General features: G+C 41.6%; 1 protein-coding gene across 2 annotated transcripts in view; it reads left to right on the forward strand.

Moving 5' to 3' along the window:
- Oma1 (OMA1 zinc metallopeptidase) overlaps positions 1–20,169 on the forward strand; it is a 50,794-nt gene that overhangs the window by 24,296 nt on the left and 6,329 nt on the right. For both annotated transcript variants that reach the window (XM_021160442.2, XM_029476664.1), the window contains exon 8: positions 13,782–13,931. In XM_021160442.2, coding sequence (XP_021016101.1) covers positions 13,782–13,931 — 150 coding nt within the window. The remainder of the gene's footprint in view (positions 1–13,781; positions 13,932–20,169) is intronic.

The raw sequence follows: 20,169 nt of genomic DNA on the forward strand, positions 1-20,169 counted from the left end.
CTCCCTCCCTCCTTCTTGTTTTGTTTTGCTTTGGTCTCTAGTAATGTGGGTTTTGTTTTGTTTTGTTTTGTTTTGTGTTTTTGATATGAAGGCCCTCAGTGCTCTAGCCATGTTACCACTCACCCATCGGTTGTCTTGTTTGCGGCCTGACTTTTACCTTTGCTGGGAACTAGAAAGGCCTCTTAGAGTTTCTTAAATATTACTGACCATGGTCACAGGAACTTTTGCCACTTTTCTGTTTGTGTTAATGAAATTTTGGGGTCACTTAATGGCCACCAGAAGATAAAGAGGACACTGGTGTCAGAAGCTCAAGGACAGTTTATTAGAGTTTAAAACAACAAAACAAAAACAAAAACCTAGGGCAGGCAAACAGCAGATTCGGGTGGGGGTGGGGGATGGGTGGAGAAAGAAAAGAAAGCTGTGCTGCCTCTTGGGCACAGAGGTCAGACACATGGTGGACAAGCAGCCACAGAGGTCAGACACATGGTGGACAAGCAGCCAGAGGTGGGGACGGGTGCATCCTGTTAGGTTTCAGACCTGAGACAAGGGACTGAGGTGTATATTTTACACCAAAGCAGACCTGGCCTCCAGATTCTCCCAGCATCCCTCAGTCCCTGCCTGGCATGCCCTGCCCCCCAACCCTGAACTTTGCAGCCTAGGGGCTGGGCTGTTCTCCCTCAGGAGCTCTTCCCTATATAAGCTAGGCATTTTAGTCTCTCCCTCTCTGTCTTGTCTCCTCTTTGCTCTCTGCATGCACACCCCTTTCTTTTGTTCTCTCTTTCTCTCTCCCTCCCTTCCCCTCTCCACCCCCTTTTCCCATGGTGACTTCTCTGGCCTTGGTCTAGTGAACTAGCTCACCCAAGAACAGCTTCCCAATAAACCTGCCTTTAATATAATCTAATCTGACTTAAATTGGCTCATTTCACCCACAGCAAAGAAATAACCTATGTCTTCTGAGAAAGAGTAAGGAAGCCCAAATATGGGAGAAGCCCAAAGTGCTAGAAAGCATACCTAGAAAAGAGATAGAAGAAAGAAATTATGCTCTTCTGAATAAATTGGAAAAGCAGGCAGATTTGTGAAGGCACTGGATGAGGACAAGAGACCTGGGAAGGAGAAGTTCAATTTCTCCTTAAAGGACCAATTATTCTGCTTATCTCGTTAACAAAGTGAGCTACCTTCTTAGGGGCAATCCCTTGGCCAGATGGCCGAGCTGGACCAACTGGAAGGAGGAACCTTTGTCTTGGTATTTTACATGACTGTTGCAGGGGATAGATTGTTTTTCTGGTTCTGTTGACTCAAGCCACAGTCAGATTTTAGCAATCTATGTGCACATGCTGTCTCAACAGTTTTCTTTAGTAGGGTATTGCTTCTAACACCTCACTGTTTCCTGGTATTAAATAGTCTTAGGTCTAGCCACTGATCTTATGCATCCATACATTGTTCTGCACCAGGGGCACAAAGGGTCATAAAGGGGAATTAGGGAATGTGGAAAAAAAAATCAAAGCCAAGTTTTCAAATTAGCTCTAATCCGAAGCGTAGCAAGAGCTTAAAGATCAGTGGACTCTAAACAGTTTTTCAGAAATATCATCCCCATAAAGGAGTCTGTTTAAAAACTAGATTTATCATTTGCTGATCTTCTTCAGCCCCACAGCCTTACCAGCTTCCTGTTTCTCCTCTTCCTGCTAGATGCCAGTGTGGGCTGTGAGGCAGCCTGTCAGTCCTGCTCTCTTGACTGTAAGCATTTCTCCATTAGCTTTCTGTCTTCCATCTGTGAACCCAGCATGGCCATTGCTCCAGAAGCAGGGAGAGATACCTTAGGAATGGTTAATCTTCGTTCTTCTACAGTTTTCAGTGTTACATTCTCTTCTGGCTTCTGGCTAATTTATAATAGTTTCCTATAATTGTTAAGTAATAGCTACTCCTAATCAAGATTTTAACGTTGTTCTCTGTTGTAAGATCCGTGTGACCACACTTCCTTTTCCATTTCTGAAAGCTGACACGCTTTTGAAGAGTATTTCTGTGGGACACAGGTGTTTCTCTCCGTGGGTCGATGATGGCCTTTGGGTACTTTATAATTTAACTGTCCTCTTTGAGATGCCACCCTGCCGGCCTTTAGTCACGATTGCTAAGCTTGCATTTTTGTCTTTTCTGTTGTTTGATGTAAACTCTCTACTTACTGTTTTCTTTGTATTTACTGTTCTGATTGTGGCTGGGTAATTTTCATTTTGATATTCTCATTGATTACATTTTAACATAAAGCATTTGCCCCATTGTTTTTCTCTTCTGGGATTGGAAATGTACGTGATTACTTAGAGTGTCACAGCCCTTCTCCCTTACCTTTTGTTTTTCTAGTTTCTATGCTTGTCACATGAATGCTTTCTGTTGTAGTTCACTAATCTTATTCTCATCTGTATCCATTGTGCATTGAACTCACAAAACTCACTTTGTCCTGTGTGCCTTTATCCTGCAGAGTGCTGCTGCTGCTGTCGAGGACAGGCCCTCCCCAGCCCTGTCCCTGATGCTGTGTACTGCGGTTCTCTAGACCTTCTCTCAGGAACAGCAGCCCAAGCTTTATCTTCTGCTCTCCTAGCACCTTCTCCATTGGTTTGGGGGTTGCATTCTTTAAAATTTCTCTTTAAGAATGTGCAGATGGTGTGGGGAGCCTGCGCTGTCCTTGGCTCTGTCTCCCCGGTCTGGATTCTTCCCCTCAGTCTTCACCTTTATGGGTTACAGACAAACACTATGCTGAGTAGACAGCAGCTAACTCCTTTTCTTAGTTACCTCACTAGTGCTTCCTCCATAAGCTTCTACAGGATGTGCTTTGGGGAGCGTGGATGGAGCATGCACAGCTGGGAATGTTCACCATTGCCAGGTTCCTAATCAGCTATAACAAAGGGCAAAGTTACCCCCATTGAGCCAGGTTCCAGGTCTCTAGATTCAGTGCTAGTCATTCTTCCTCCCCAACAAACACCTTTGCTCTGTCTTTACTGCCCCTCTTGTCCCCATGCTTAATCATTAACATTTAGATCATTTCTAGGAATTACTAATATTATAAATAATTTTGGAGAAGACATTGTATTCATAGGTCCTTAAACTCCATGAGTTTTTCCCTCCCTCCCTCATTTCTTTCCTTCCTTTCTCTTTCATGGTTGTAGTTTCCAAAGCATACTAAATGTGTTGTGCCATGTTGAGACTTCCAGTTGTGATAATATGGTCTGTTTATGTCAAGCACAAAGAAATGTTGCTACAGATGTTAAATCTGTCTTTGTTATGAAACACTCAGGATGAAAAATGCCATCTCTAAAGTACAAGTATTTATTTCCTGTCAAAAAGAGAAGCAGTATGAAAGCTCCAAATATAGTATTTATACTGCTTTTATTCTGTGAAAGCATCCTTTGAGATAATGGCACCTCTAGTTCCAGTTACTGCTTGTCTGCCAGGACTTCGCTTGGTGCTTCAGGTGTGCTGCCTGCTCTGACTCTGTGAAGTGCTTACTGCTGTCATCATTGGCTCCTCTTTGCAAGTGAGGCCCACGCAGGTTGTGTTAGCTTCTTTGTTAAAAATACAATGGTAAAAGTTGTGATTGAAACAGCAATGGGACAGAGATTTGTTTATTTTTACCGGCTCATTATGGAAACATATATTCTGCTATGACCTACAGTGGTCTCTTTCTTTGTTGCTGTGATTAGGTACTTGGCAGGAAGCCACCTAAGAGAGAAGTAGTTGCGGGGCTTTTGGCTCATGGTTCAAGGGCATACAGTCATGGTGGATACAATCCAGCACAGAGGTAGGAACCTGAGGCAGTTGATCATACTGTGTCCCCAGGCAGGAAGCAGACAGTGGACAGGAAGTGAGGCCAGGCTATAAAACCTCAACATGCACACCTAATGACCTCCTTCTTTTAGTGATACTCTGCTCCCTAAAGACTTCCTAACCTTCCCAGTCAGCACCACTAGCTGGAGACCAGGGTTTAAACACACTTAGACTACAGTCTGAACTTTATACTTTTTCTTTTAAAGATTTATTTATCATATGTATGTGAGTATACTGTCTCTGTCTTTAGGTGTACCAGAAGAGGGCATCAGATCCCATTACAGATGGTTATGAGCCACCATGTGGTTGCTGGGAATTGAACTTAGGACCTCTGGAAGAGCAGTCAGTGCTCTTAGCTGCTGAGCCGTCTCTCCAGCCCCTGAACTTTATGCTGTTACCCCTGTGTTTATTGTTAGCCACCGGTGGTGTGGAGAGTCCTGACATCAGCATGGCAGCTGAGCTAGACCACCCACATATGGGACTCTGCTCTGCTGGTTAGCTGTTTGATTGTGAGCACAGTAGTTATTTTTGCTTTTCTGCATCAGCAGTTTTCCCTACCTGGGTGATGGTGCTTTGGACATTTCTTGTTCAGTCAATGCAATTTGAGTTCCTAGAGCCCTAGGCTTCTGCTCAGGCATGTCCCAATGTCTGCTTTCCCTAGTCAACAAGGCTCTCAGGTGGAGGTATTCAGTACTGAATCTTGGAGTTCTACCTACCTATTTCTGATACTTTTTTTTTTCCTGATAAACGTTCCATCTTGTATTCAGTTGCTGTTTTAAATGCCCACAATCGGTTGTCATTCTTGCTCATATAAGATTTGCATCTGATCTTTCACCAAGTCCTGGCAATTCCATGTATAAAATATGTCTCAGCGTGTTTCCACGTCCACTGTTAGCATCTTTTACCAGAATGAACTTCTGCTACGACTTTATTATAGCTTTCATTGACTGCATTCTGACTCCCTCTCACTTCACACCCCACCCAGCTACACATGATGAAGCAGGACTGTCAAGCCAGCATTGGCCTCTGGACTTCTACAGGGCATCTGGGCTGACAGGCTTCTAATTCTGATGGCTTTTGTTTTCGTTTGCCGTTACAGCAGCCTTACCCAGTCCCACATGGTTGCCCTCCTTTATCACATGGTTTTCATTTATTAACTGAATATGTATTTGTTGTATGCCTTGCTGTCTACCAGGTAACTGGAAGTCACAATGTCAGTAGGACACAGATATAACTGGCTAAGAATTTTAACAAAGTTTGGGGCACTGTGGTAAAGACACACAGGCAGGTTCATCCCATGAAAGAATGCAGCAGAATGATAGATCTTGTATCCATGTTTGAATGACAGCCCAGGAAAGGGACCGAGAAAGACTCATTTAAAACACAGCTCTTTGAGATAAGTAGGAATTAGCCTGTGTGGTGCTGGGGGTGGTCTCAGGGAAGATTTGGTACAGAAAATAGTTTGTTTAAAGGTGAGGAAAACAGGGCCTGTTCTGGAATTGATATCTCTGGGACGGAAAAGGTAGGCAGAGACTTTGTTAGTGGTCTTAAGGACTAAGCCTGACTGAGCTCACAGATGGAGACGCAGGGTGTCACAGAGATCTTGGAACTCTGATTTCTTACATGCGACCACAGACCACAGGCAGGCAGGTCACCTCTGTGTCCTGTCTGAAAAGAGAATGATGCTGCTCCTGCTTGCAGTGTTCCCTTTGGTGTCTTGGGCTTGATTCCTGTTTGTGATGGGTACCCCGTACCCCGCACCTTTTGGACGTTTACTGATCAGATGCTTGTGTGTATGTGTGGATTCAGGTGTCTCATGCTGTGAGACAAGAAACTCTCTAGCGTTGAGCTAACTCCCCAACCCTGGCCTGCAGTTCCCATCAGAGTGCCAGACTATGCTTAGATTTGTCTATAGTTATGATTTGTAGCTTAGCTTCCTTTGTTACCCACCTGTGAGAGAGCAAATGTGCTGACCCAGGGACAGACACCCACACCTTACATAGTCGGCCTGGCTGCTCTAAGTTGCCATTACAATTCTGCATGGAACTTGTGAGTGTGGTTAAGGGGACCTTTCTGTGAGGTAGATCTGTTGCTCACAGATCTGAGGCCAAGGAGCAAACAGAATATAGAAAATTCCATAAGTAACATGTAAGCATTTCTTCAAACAGGCTCTGTCTCCTTAAGATTCTTTGTGCCTCGGCTCTGCTGTTGCTGTGAAGATGTCAGTTTTATATGCTTACGTTTTTATTTGGGAGAGCTGTGAGTTATCATTATGAAAATGATCAGAATGCTTAATTTAGAATTAGTGATTAACTTGTAAGTCTACTGTGGACTGAGCATAGAATAAACAGTTCAAATCAGCTGGGCAAAGGATATTTGACTGTTTGATTTTTTTTGATATGTATATTCATTTGTCATTGTGAGGAAATTTTGACACTTGGCAGTCATTTGTAGAAATGACTGTATTTTTTAATTTCACAAGCAACCAAACCATCTATATTCATTTCTGAGTATCCGTATTGAAATCTAAAAAGAGAAAGCTAATTTTCTTTTAATGCTTCTAAATTGGGGGCAGGCTCCTTGGAGGGCATTATGTGTGATTGCTTTTGATTATTACGGAGACTGGGGAGGTGTGGATGTGTTATTTGTTTAGTGGGTGGGAGGTAAGGATGATAAATACACAAGAGTGGTTTGAGAGCCCTCCCTGGGAGAGATTGTCCAGCCCCAGAATTGCTAAAGATCCTTCTGGAAGCATTGCTGTTTTCTGCTAGTGACCTGAGATAACTGTGCTCATAGCACCATCTAGTGAGGAAAGTGGGTAACAGCACAATCCCCTTTATCACAGAAATAAGAACCCAAACGTTTAAGACTCCTGTATGCTCACAGTCAGCTATTGGATGGATCACAGGGCCCCCAATGGAGGAGCTAGAGAAAGTACCCAAGGAGCTAAAGGGATCTGCAACCCTATAGGTGGAACAACATTATGAACTAACCAGTACCCTGGAGCTCTTGGCTCTAGCTGCATATGCATCAAAAGATGGCCTAGTCGGCCATCTCTGGAAAGAGAGGCCCATTGGACTTGCAAACTTTATATGCCCCAGTACAGGGGAACGCCAGGGCCAAAAAGTGGGAATAGGTGGGTAGGGGAGTTGGGGGGAGGGTATGGGGGACTTTGGGGATAGTATTGGAAATGTAAATGAGGAAAATACCTAATAAAAATATTTAAAAAAAAAGGAAAAAAAAATCCAATTGAGTTCCTCTACTCACATTCACAGATGAGGAAGGTGACCAAAAAAAACAAAAAACAAAAAAAAAAAAACAAAAGCAAAAAAGAAAAACAAAAAAACAAAGAAAACCCAGTAGGTTATAGAACCATAAGCGTTGGGCCCAGGGAGGAAAACTGGAGCTAATTTAACTCAACTTCTCCTTTTACAGGCAGGGAAACTAGAGTCCAAAGTGGCGATGTGATTTACCTAATAGCATATTTGGTTAGTAGCAAGACTCCTGACCCTTGTCTTCCAGGTTAGTACTGAGTCTTCATCACAGTGAACGTCTTTGTGCTGTACTTGGATGAGTGCCTAGGTTCTTAGATTAGTCATTTAAGAGTGAATCACAGCAAACAAAGAAAAGTCTTGTTCCATAGACATGTTATATAGTAACTTCCACAACACACACGTTGTGCCCAAATCTTGTTTTGAATCTATTCTCCCCAGAGAATGAGGATTAACTTGACTATTCGTTGTTGGATTTGCATTGAGTACTGAGTCTTATGACTCAATAAGACTACAAGAGACAGAAAAGAAGCGTGTGTAAAATTCATCTAGGACTTTACCATCGGGACTGACTGGTGAACCGGCACAGTGGCAGTCGGAAGATACAGAAGACCTAGGCAAGGACTTGCAGTTACTGAACCATGAAATACCAATCCATTTCTCCTCTGTGTTGGCACACACTAGGTGTTACTGATAAGTAACATTTTCTATTGACAAATCCTGAGAATGACTCAGCTACAAGTATTTATATCACGTTTGATCAGAGAAGAGCAGTTTTAAATTATTGACTGGAAAAACTTGTAAAGGACAAGTGACTTACAGAAGAAGAGTGACTGTAGACAGGAGATACACTGGGACAGGCTGAGCCTGTGTGTGCAGATGAAGGGAGCTTGCTTCCGGGAGATGCTGAGGACAGTGCAGGCATGCCTTCAGGATGGGGACACCTGAGCCCATGCTCGGAGAAGGACTTCTCAGGTGACGCTGGCCATGCTGTTTACAGTTGGTCTCAGTAATATTCATGTGTGGGTCCTGTCCTAAGTGGGTTACATGTAGTAATTCTTGTACTTTTCATTTCAGCCTTGAGGTACAGGCACGGTTACGTTCTTGGTTTTACAAATGAAACTCGACAAAAGAGAAGTTAAATGACATGGTCATCTCTCACTGATGGTGGGTTTCTCTCTGCTCCGAGAGGAGGTGCATTCCTGTGGGATGCAGACCTTCTTTCTTCCAAGCTGCTGGAAGCAATTTTTGTCTTCCATAGCACCCCCTCTAAAGGATGCCTGTTCTTATACATGTTCTGTTCTCTTTAAATATCATACCATTCTTAGCATATTTTCCCAGCTGTTGGCCATTCTGTAACAGTCCTTTGTAATACTGTCAGGTTATTGACTTGCCTCTGACACGTCTGTGTGGGATACAGAGAGGATGCTAGAACATCTGGTTCAGATGCACAATGCTACTGACCTTCAAAAAAGACTCAACTGCTAATCTCAGGCTTTTCCTTTTGAAGGGGTGATGGCTAAGAGTTCAGAGCCCCTTTCAGTTTGTACTTGGTAGTGAGCATTTTGGTCATAGGTGAGATAGATGTAGAGTCAGCTTGGTCTTTCTCTGGTGTGTCGGTGTTGGGAAATGTACAGATTTTAAGGATGGTTCTTATAGTACTGTATGCCTTATGTATATCATATCCTGTTGAGTTTATAATCAAATAAAAGAGATTCATTATCAATTAGTGTCTTTTACTACATATTCATGCATATTGTTATTATACTCTGGATTTAACTAGATACTTTGTTATTTATGAATTTATAACACTATCTCTTATGACCAGACATAGCATCTTATAATTATCATAGGCTCCTGGCTACTCTGGGAAAGAAGGACAGAAACACGTGTTCTGGGTTCTAGACTGGCTGCTTTTCATTCTGATGATCTATCTGCACATTAAGTTTCAGAGGGTGAATCTGGTGGTCTCAGAGACTGAATTGTAGGTCCAGGGCACTAACTGGCACCTGACTGTTGGAGTTCAGATTGTGACTCAGTCCCTCACTCTCCTCATCTGCTCTGTAAACTGATGTAAAATAGCATCACTCATCACCTAGAGTTGTTATGAAGACTGAATACATAGCTAATGCTTGTAGTCTACTTATAGTTCATTATTAATTAAATAAGTAGACAGGATTTCAAGCACATGTCTTACTGGTTGTAGACCCTGTGGTCTCGACATTCCTCTAACTCTGCAGTATTGTAGAACACATTTCCCACCAACATTTGCCCTTATGTGACCTGAGACTTGTGATCATCACTGGCTCTACTTGAATAAGGAAAGGTAGTGTAGAAAGAGCCTTATCTTTTCTTCATGTACTCCCACAAACTTGGTAAATGGATTTTTTTCTATTAGATAGTAATTAAAAAAAAAAAGATTTTATGCCAAGTATGATGGTACACACTTTTAAGCTCAGCACTTGGGGCCAGAGACAGGCAGAGCTCTGTAAGTCTAACCCCAGTCTGGTGTATGAGCAAGTTCCATGTCAGCCAGGATATGTAGAGAGATCCTGTCTTTTTCAAAAAAGATTTTATTATTTTTATTTTATATATGTAACTTTTGCCTGTATGTTTTCTATGCATCATGTCTGTGCAATGCCCGCAGTGTCCAGAGGAGGGCATTGGATTCCCTGGAACTAGAATTGCAGGCAGTTGTGAATCACCTTTTTGGTGGTGGGAGTCGAGCCTGAGACCTCCTTGTAAAGCAACAGGTGCTTGTAACCACCAAACCATCTCTAGCCCATTAGGTATTGTTTTGCTTGCTTGCTTGTTTGTTTATGTAGCTGCTTGTGCCTTTACTTATGTACCTGTTTGTGCATGTGTGCTCCACGGTGTACATGTGGATGGCTCTCTTCTACCACACAACCTCTGGGGATTAAATTTACTTCATCAGGCTTGGTGGCAACTGCTATCAGCCACTGGGCCTTCTTGCTGCTCCCTTCCCCCTTTTTTTGTGGTAAAAATAACATAAGATGTGTTCACTTATACATTTAAATGTGTAGTAGAGAATGACTTCTGGGAACAGTGTCATAGAGCACATATCTAGAACCTACTTTCCAGTGAACAGTGGCTGCTCTCCACCTCCTGCTGCATCCCTCTCACAGTCCTGCCCTGTGTGAGTTTCCCTATTGTAGATGCCCCATGTTAGTTGAATTGGGCTGCTTGTCCCATGCCCAGTTTGTTTTTCTTAGCCAGGTTCCTCAGTGTTTATCCTGCTGTTGCTGTGGCTTTGTCTTATGGATAACACTCATTTTTGACTTTGTTTCACATTATTACTTAATAGCTATATTGGAATTTGTATTTCAGTCTCAATAATTTCCTTTACAATTCCTGTAAGGCGAGGCTGATAGTTGTGAACTCCTTTTGCCTCTGAGACAGTGTCTTACTGTGTGGTCTCCCTCTTCCTACCTCATATGCAGCATTTTAGTTGCATGCCACCATATCCCAGTCGTTCCATACCTTTTGTTTGTCTCAGAAAGTTTTCATTTCTTCCTCATTTATGAAAGACAGCATTGCAGGAAAAAAGCCTTTTGGTTGGCAATTATTTCCTTTATCATTTGAATGCATTTTCATCTCTCTCTCTCTCTCTCCTGGGTTTCTGCTGAGAAATCTTCTGATAGGCAGTGTTGAAATAGCCTTTTACATTTGTATGATCTCTTTGAGTTGAATTTGACTGGTGACAGCTGTACTTCCTGTTCTTGAGTGATGACATCTGGAAGTTTCCAGCATCATTTCCTTCAATTCTCTTTCTAGTCCTTCTTCGTCTTCCTACAACTGCCATAATGTGCTTGTGTGTGTGCCCTCTTGGTGATGGCCCATGGCTCACACAGGGGTCCTCTCTCATCCTTTTTGATCCTGTGGAGAGTTTTGAATGTTCTGTCTTGCAGCTTACTCTCTTTGTCCCAGTAGAGTAACCATCGAAGATTGTTATTGAGTTTTCTAGTTTAGTCATTGTATTTTTAATTTCCAATTTTCTTTTCTTTTTATATCTTTGTTTGCTAGACTTGTTTTTTTTTTGTTTTTAATTGTTAGCTTGATTTCACTTTTATTTTTTATTTTTTATAGTTTACTGAACTTATTTAATAGTGTATCTGAAATTCAATTGTGAATCATTTTGTAGATCTTCATTTATTTGGGGTCCATTATTGTAGCCTATCAAGTTTCTTTTCAAAGTTTCTTTCTTTGTTTGTTCATTTCTCTTTCTTTTTTCTTTGTTTAACGTTGGGTCTCATGTAGCTCAGGCTAGCCTCAAACTCAGTGTGTACCTAAGGGTGACCTTGAGCTTCTGACTGTCCTGTGTCAGCTTCCCATGATGTAGGGTGGCAGGGATGGCCATTGTGTCTAGGTTATGAGCTGTTGCGGACCCCAGGCAGGCCTGCAGCTCTCTTCTGGCTGAGCTACATCCCAGCCCAGTGCCTCTCTTAGTTGTGGTTAGACTTGCACCTCTCTGTCGATGTCTGTGCTTCCGAGAAGCACCCTCCTGGCTTCTACTGTATTCTTTGATGTACTCTGAGGGTCAGCTAGTGACAAACACAGGGGGGTGATGAAACTGTTTTTAGCTTGAAATACTTTTGCTATCTACTGGGATAATTTTTTCTCTATTTCTACATATCAAATGTTTTAAATATTGTCTTCAACTGTGTTTCTTAGATTGAGTAGGTAAATATTTTACTTGTCTTTTTGTTAACATTTGCAAGGTACTCCCCCCCCCCCCAAAGTATGTTTTTGGTTTTTAGCAGATATAAAAGTGAATGTTGATATCCACTTATTAGGATAACACTTTGGGTCTTTAAACATTTTAAAATTGATTTTTGTGTGTATACGCATTCATGTCGGGGCACGCTCGCACACAGACACACGTGTGTCACCACGTTAATGTGGCCATCTAAGGGAACTTTCAGGAGTTAGGTCTTTATCTTGTTTCTGCTGCAGTGCTGCCTGCTCCGGCCTAGCTGACCAGCACAGGTGATTTTCCTGTCTGCAGTCTCACTGGGGCAGTGCTGGGGTTAAAGGTGCTGCTGCTCCACTGGGAAGTGAGGCCTTCATGGCTAGCACTTCATGCTCTAAGATACTCGTCCAGCTCTGCCTGAGGTGCACTTAAAGTGCTTAAAGAATTACACTGATTTGAACATTGAATTGAAATTGAATTTCAGATCATTTTTTTCTCTTTACTTCCTAACCTTGAAAAATGTCTTCTTAGTGTTTTATGAGCAGGGAGGCAGCATAGATGTTGACTGGCTCTTGACCATAAATCTTTGTTAGGTTTCTATTGCTGTGTTAAAACATCATTGCCAAAAGCAACCAGGGAAAGAAAGGGTTTACTTCATTCTATACTTCCTTCACTGAGGGAAGTCAGGAAGGGAACTCAAACAGGGCAGGAACCTGGAGCTGATGTCGGGGCCATGGAGGGGTGCTGCTTACTGACTTGCTTCCCATGGCTTGCTCAGTCTGCTTCCTTATAGAACCACCAGCCCATGGGGTGGCCCTTCCCATTATGGGCTGGACCCTCCCATATTAGTCATTAAGGGGACATTTTCTCACTTGAGGTGGCTCCCAGTGGCTCTAGCCATGTCAGATTGACAGGACACTAGCAGCACAGCATGTGGCATCCTCTTGCTTTTTAGGTATCACAGTCACACAATGTAAGGCTTTTTGTAGCCACACTTTGGCCAGTCTAATAGAATTTTGTCCTTAATTTATTTAAAAGTAAAATACAAAATGTAAACACTTGTTTCCTAGTATTTATAAAAAGAGTAAATTAAGATGTGACGAAAATTGAACAGAGTTCTAGAGAATCCTCTAAGTCCTCTGATGGAGGATGTAGAGAGAATTCTTAGAAACACTTTAATATAGCTCAGAATTAAACCTTTACTTCCTCCCCACCTCAGGCCCCGGAGTTAGACATCCAGGACGACTACTGTGAACAGTTCTGAGGAAGCCTTCCACAGTGCTCTGTTGACTTACGTGACTTAAGAGTTAAAAATAGAGTTTAAAAATAGTTTGTTTTGAATGGACTAAATGTATTTTTTCTCATGCATGTAGTTGAGAAAATTAGACAGCTTGATACACATTAAGTATTTTCTTCACCTTTATTAAATGTTTCCTAATTGTATCATTCTGTATAAAATTTCTATAGTGAAGTTTAATAACAGATTATTTTTAATAGAAACATTAATTTATATGGGATATTTCCTCCTTAATACACGTTTTTAATGTCAGTTGGCTTATTGAAAACAGGGTGGAGGTCAGGGCGGTGGGCTTGCGTTGCTGCAGTGCAATATTGTTTGAGTTCCACTTTTCTCCTCGTTCTGTTTTGCAGTCCTGGGATCAAAGCCAGAGCCTAGTGCTCTAGGCATGTTACTCCACTGCTGAGTTTAATTCCCAGCTTGAGGTTTTATTCTTTTAAGTAGTAAACATATATTTCTCTTTTGTTACAATGGTGATAGAATAATTTTGAAATGTGTAGTGACACAAAAGTAAACTTTCGTTCCTTCTTCTCTCCCTCTTCCTCCCTCTCCCTTCCTCTCCTTTCTCCCCCACCTCCTCCTCCCTTTGATCTCCCTCCTTAGCCCTTTGAATACGTGGCTGAGTTCATTTTTTTTTTAAAGTTGAAGTACCTAAACTCGTTGTGTGTTTTATTAACTCTGTGTTTAGGCATGTGCCGATGTGAGAGCTAGTTCGGTGTTTTGGCAGCAGATGGAGTTCTCAGAGAGTCTTCATGGCCACCCCAAGTTGCCAGAGTGGCTGTCCACACATCCATCTCATGGGAACCGAGCTGAGTACCTGGATAGACTCATACCACAGGTGAGCCAACCCCACTCATGCTGTTACTTCTTTGGTATAGAAAAAGTGAATTTCAGTATGCAATTATTTTGGTTACCATAATTATCAACTATTGGTTTCACAGAGTTGTATTGAAAAGGGAAGTCCTATTTACCCACAAGTCTTGGGGAATAAATTGCTATGTACAGCTGAATTTCCTCAGTGTAAGGTCTACTCTCGTGTCTGACTTTGAGCTGTAACTAACTTGGTAATGTCTTAAAACTTGAGAAGGCCTGGAGATGTGGTTCAGTTGGTGAGGGCTTGCCTAGCATACAGGAAACCCTGTATTGTACCTCTAATACTTTGCAAACTGGGTGTGGTGATGCACACCCATAATACCAGTGCTTGGGAGGTGGGGACAGGAAAACCAAGAGTTCAAGGACATTCCTAGCTCCATAGTGAGTTTGAGGTCATGAGACCTCATGAGCCATGAGACCCTGCCTCAAAGCAAAAAAATAAGCAAAAAGGGTAAAGAAGACAACTTTGGGCATTTTTTCAATATATTGATCATAATTTGGTCTTATTTGATCTTCCCTTAACTTTTGGTTTTGGAATAAATGGGTATTAACTCTTTGGTTTTTTGTTTGTTTGGGTTTTTTTGTTTGTTTGTTTTTTTTAGCCAAAGTCATACTGCAAAGTCTTGGCTAGCTTGGAATTTACTATGTAGACAAGCCTGGCCAAGAATCCACAGAGATACTTCTGCTTCTGCCTTTGTCTCTCAAGTTCTGGGATTAAAAATGTGCTCCCCCATGTCGACCTCTTGTTAGTTTGTTGTTGTTGCTGTTGTTGTTGATTTGTCTGAGACAGTCTTTATGAGCCTGAGCTGTCTGCAAACTTTTGTGTAACTGAGGCTGACCTCAAACTCTTGAGAGTTGAGAGTGTAGCCCTGTACTATTATACCTGGTTTTGTACAGTGCTGGGGATACAGCTCAGGCTTTGTGTATGTTGGTCAGGAGCTCTACCAACTGATCTTCATTTCCATCTCTGAGTGGCTTAGAAACTGTGGGAATTTGTTTCTAAATTTAGAAACAGGGAAATGTTAGATCAAACTTGGTATCTTGTAAGGACCCACTTTCCAGTTTATAGATGGCTGTCTCCAGTGTAACCTTACATGGTGAATTAGGAAGTGAGGTCTGGAGTCAGTTTGTCCATGTATCCGTGCATCCATCTATCCATTCTTTATTTAATGTTGTGTTTTAAGTCAGGGTCTCACCGTGGAGCTGAAGGTGGTCTTGAACTTGAGATCTTCCCACCTCAGTTTCCCCAGTGTTGGACTACATGCATGGACCACTATGCTAGGACTTATGATAAGAGCATCTTTTAGTAAGGCATTAATCTCATTGATGATGGGTCAACTTTCATGACCTGATCACTCCTCAAAGGCCTCATTTTAAAAGAATATCAAATTGATGTGGATTTTAACGTGGAGTCTGAAAGGCACAGACTTTACTTCATTACCTTTTATCTGACTCAGATCTTACTTAGATGCTTAACATGAAGGAAAAGTATAGCTAGCAAAAATAGTAGCACCGTATACCTGATACTATCTGTAGTCATTATTCACCTAAACAGGGCAGTGCATATACGTCACCAGTAATAGATTCTACTGAGGGCCAGCAAGGATCTCAGATATTAGATGCCCCAGAGAGGCCGTGGCTTGTCTCTAAAGTCATGATGCACAGAAGTTCTTTTTATTTTAATTCTGTGCAATTCTAAATGATGCGGCTTGTTTAAACTAGATAACACATTCTACTAGCCAGCTGTGATTTGAGGCCTACCCTAAATTCCGTAGCTGTCTTTTCACCAAGTCACTGAGGATCTCCAGACAGGTTAAAACCAAGTGCTTTAGGGAGGTCTGTGAAGTTGTCACGAGCTGATTAGAGAGCATGGGAACCTGGCTGGAGAAGCAAATGTTATTTGGGATCCAGTGAGGAAGGAAAACAGGGCAGTTTTTTTTTTTCTTTCTAAAAATAAACCATCCCAGTTCAGAAATTTAATTTGAAAACTGCAGGTAAATTTCTTATATTTCCCCCCCAAGTGATTAAATTCAATTTGAGAGCAATAAAACTCTACTACAACTTTGGGACTAATTCAGTGGTAGACGTGAGCATGATAGTTAGTACAAGGGTATGCTGTTAATTAGAACACCATCGCAAAGACTGGAGCGTGCTGCTGTTCTCCTAGGCCTGATTTCTGTAGTGGAAGAAAGCAGCCATGGATGTAAGATGTACGTCTACATGCCACAAAAGTCTACATTCTTAATACGAGCATTTACTTGGGATGTTTTTATTTCTCAAATGAGTCCAAGGTTGAATTTTACTAATGGCTTCTCTCCCCCAACATGTGGGTAGTCGGACACCCTGTTCATTTCTGAGGTCTAGAGTTCAAACTGGCTTTAGCAGACACAGGGCTTTCCGAGTTTGCTCTCCAGAGGTCAATTGATGAAACTGACAAGTTCACCTAGGAACAGAGGAGAGAATCAGGGGAAGGGCGACTTTATCCTACATAGGAGGATAAAGTTAATTGTATGGAGGACAGAGCCTGCTGTGGATCAGATGTATAGGGAAAAGACCAAGAAAGAAAGACTTCATGGCTCTATTACAGGAACATAAATATTGGTGTCTTTAATTTTTAATTTTATGTGCTAAGGGTTATAAGTATTTTATCAGACTCTCTGAATGCCACTATAAAATATATTTCTTACTATAGCTTATCAATATTAAAGATATTTAAATGTGTATACATTCAACAGATGCTGAATCAATTACTATGTTGTAGGTTTTGTGGTGGCAACTTCAGAGAGATCCACATCTTCATCAAACTTATTCTCCAGTGAAGGAGGTGGACAGGAAGGGAGATAGAATAGGGGAGGCTCTCTCGAGTCTGTCTTTGTTAAGTCACTAGTCCTGTTGGATAAGGACCCCATATTTAGGACCCAGTTTATCCTTAATTACCTTCTTGTAGACTCTGTCCCTAAATTTGGGTATGTTGGGGGTTAAGGCTCAAACAATTCATTCTTGGGTATACAGTGTGAGCAAAGATGGGAGGACTGTTGGGAAAGCAGTTGAAACTGGAATAGCTAGGCTTGGGAGATAGTTCAGTGGGTTGTGAGTTTGGAGCTCCAGAACCTATGTAAAACTGGGCATGGTCTCTAATCCCAGCATTCCTACAGCGACATTGGAGGTGGAGACAGGAGAATTGCAGAAACTCAGGTCAGGTAGCCTGGTGTACACAGTAGTAAACAAGAAATTGTTCACTTTCTTTTTGAACAAGAAATTGTTCACTTTCTTTTTGAACAAGAAATTGTTCACTTTCTTTTTGAAAAATGGTGCTAACCAACAACTGAAAATGCCCTCTGACCTCTAGGCAGTGCCTCTGTCTGCATTCACAAACATATGAACACAGGTACACACACACACACAAACACACACACACACACACACACACACACACACAGAGTTTAAAAAAAGAAACTAAAATAGGATGCCTAGAGAGAGTGGTCCCAGTGAGCACTCTGTTTTTGCTCAGGGATGAGATTCTGATGGAGGGTTCTGAGCAGAGACTGGGGGTGTGTTCTGACTTGAACACTCACTTTATTTTGGAGGACTTTGGTATAGTATATTGTTCAGAGAATGAGCTGCTTCCTTCCTTGTTTTTTATTTTGTTGTTTTGTTGTTGTTGTTGTTTTTGTTAAGACAGGGTCCCTAACTATTTAGTCCTGGCAGTCTTGGAACTCACTCTGTAGACCAGGCTGGCCTCAGACTCAGAGATCTGCTTTCCCCCTTTTGCTTCCCAAGTACTGGGATCAAAGGCGTGTGTTACCATGATGGCTTCTTATTTTATTTTAAAATAAAGATAGAACCCCCAAATTAGAAAAAAAATACCCTTACTAATTTTTATAATGTGAATTCTGGGAAAAAGCAACATGCGTAAATATAATCGTGTGATCCACTAGTATTTGAAAATGATAAATATAGGTTTGTAGTAATAATATTATTTGTTGTTGATAAGCTGATATGATATAATTTTATTTACTTGAAATAATCAGTTAGATTTAGGAAACATACTCCACATATTTTGGTTACCATAACAACTTGAGTGAAAAACTGAAGAACAGATGTTGTGCCAACCTGTTGATGTTTCATAGCGTGGGTTTCAGAATTAACAGTTATGCTGTTTAGACTTTGAGTTTATGTACATCATAATTTGTCCTTGAAAGAAATACCTTATTTAAGTATTTTATAAAATATGAATTACTGTGAATAACAAATTTTGTTGAAAGGTTTATTTTGAAATCAAAAGCCTTCAGATTATTTTTTTTCTGTGTTCTCACTGACTTTCTTTCTCCCTGCTGTTGCTCTTCGTGAGGGCGCTAGGGGTGGGCAATGACAGCAGAGCTGGGAACATTGAATCTGGAATTGTTGTGCAAGGTTATATAATTATAATCATAATTTGAATGGAATTTGTTTCTAAGTATTTTAATTGTAAACAACATTCCATCTCTAGGCATGAGAGTCACTTGGTAGCAGGCTGTAAATGCATTAATTTTAACCTCATTTTGTTTTTAATCCTTTAAACTTTCAGGCAGCTGGGAAGTTGAACTCATGTGTAAATCATTCTTATGCATTTGTAATTGGATAAAACAAATGAATAAATCATTAATATTGTACATCTCATGAGCACAGAATGTAAGTGTTAGGAATTACCATGAAATGTCATTGTTGGCCATGTGTAAAAACATACACTGTTCACCTTACTAAATCTCATTCTGTCTGGCATGGAGAATGTTGAGGAAGTGAACAGCAGCTGCTGTAATTGAATCGGCCTCTGAATCATATGAAACCAGAAAGCCTGACAGTAACATTGTCTAAACCCTTAAAAACACTTGGGGCTGAAATGAGTGGACCATTAGAAAAAACTTGCTTGGAAGGATAAGGCAAGAAAGGGTACTGACATGTTTAAAGTGGAGGTGACCCTCCAGCCCGCCCCTGCACCAATATTTTGCTTTCTGTTTTCAGCAGAGGCTTTTAATCTAATCAAGAAGCCCTCTGGCATTTCCCCTTTTTTCTTTCACTTAGTTATCATTTATATTTTATGGATAAATAATTTCTCTTTTACTTGATGTGTAGCATGTTGAAAAATCACAGTGCATCCTAGCAGTTGGTTCATATTTAGTTGTTACTAGAAATAAAAGCAGCCAGTGCCTTAAAAAAATACATGTGTGCTCACTGCCCATTCCTTTTAACCTTTGGAAATATTGCTTATGGCCTACAACATGATGTGTGATGTTTGTACACACCGTGGCGTGGTCAGGTCGAGCTAACAAGCAGATCCATTGTCTTATGGTTTTGGAGGGTGGCAGCCTGTGTCCTCACTCTTGACAGCTTCAAGTGTGCACTGCTACTCGTGCTCGTGTTGACTGCACAGTGGCTCTCAGAACTCCCTTCTCTCACCTCTCTGAGATGTTGCACCCTGACTCATCTCCCCATGTCTTCTCTACCCTCGTGGTCACCATGGCCTCAGCTTCTGTGAGCTGCTTTATTAGATTCCCATGTGAGGCCACACTGTGCTCTTCAGAGTCTTCGGTGTTGGGCAGACTACAAGACTGGATCATTCTGTTTGTTTTGTTTTCTGGAACTTTGCTCTGTAGAGGAGGCTGGCCCTGATCTTGAGGCAGTCCTCCTTACTCTGCATTCTGAGTACTGCTGTCGTAGGCCTGTGCCACACTGCCCAGCTAGGACTTCCTCATTCTTCTGGCAGGGGGGTTGACTATAGAAAGTTTTGTTCAAAAACCTTGCCCTTTCTTCTCATTCCCAAAAGCAACTTACATAGGACAAAGCAGCCTTTTAGCCTTCTTTGTTTATTTACTGAAATTTCTCAGTTACTTATACTTCCTAACATTTGGCCATTTCAAAAGCAAGTCAGAGCCGGGCGTGGTGGTGCAAGCCTTTAATCCCAGCACTCAGGAGGCAGAGGCAGGCAGATTTCTGAGTTTGAGGCCAGCCTGATCTACAGAGTGAGATCCAGGACAGCCAGGGCTACACAGAGAAACCCTGTCTGGAAAAACAAACAAACAAACATCAGAATTCAGTTTAAATTGTAATTTTTTTAAAAGAACAAAATCATCACACCAGTCAGAATGGCTAAGATCAAAAACTCAGGTGACAGCAGATGCTGGCGAGGATGTGGAGAAAGAGGAACACTCCTCCATTGTTGGTGG

The sequence above is a fragment of the Mus caroli genome, chromosome 4, assembly GCF_900094665.2.
Source record: "Mus caroli chromosome 4, CAROLI_EIJ_v1.1, whole genome shotgun sequence".
Lineage (NCBI taxonomy): Eukaryota > Metazoa > Chordata > Mammalia > Rodentia > Muridae > Mus > Mus caroli.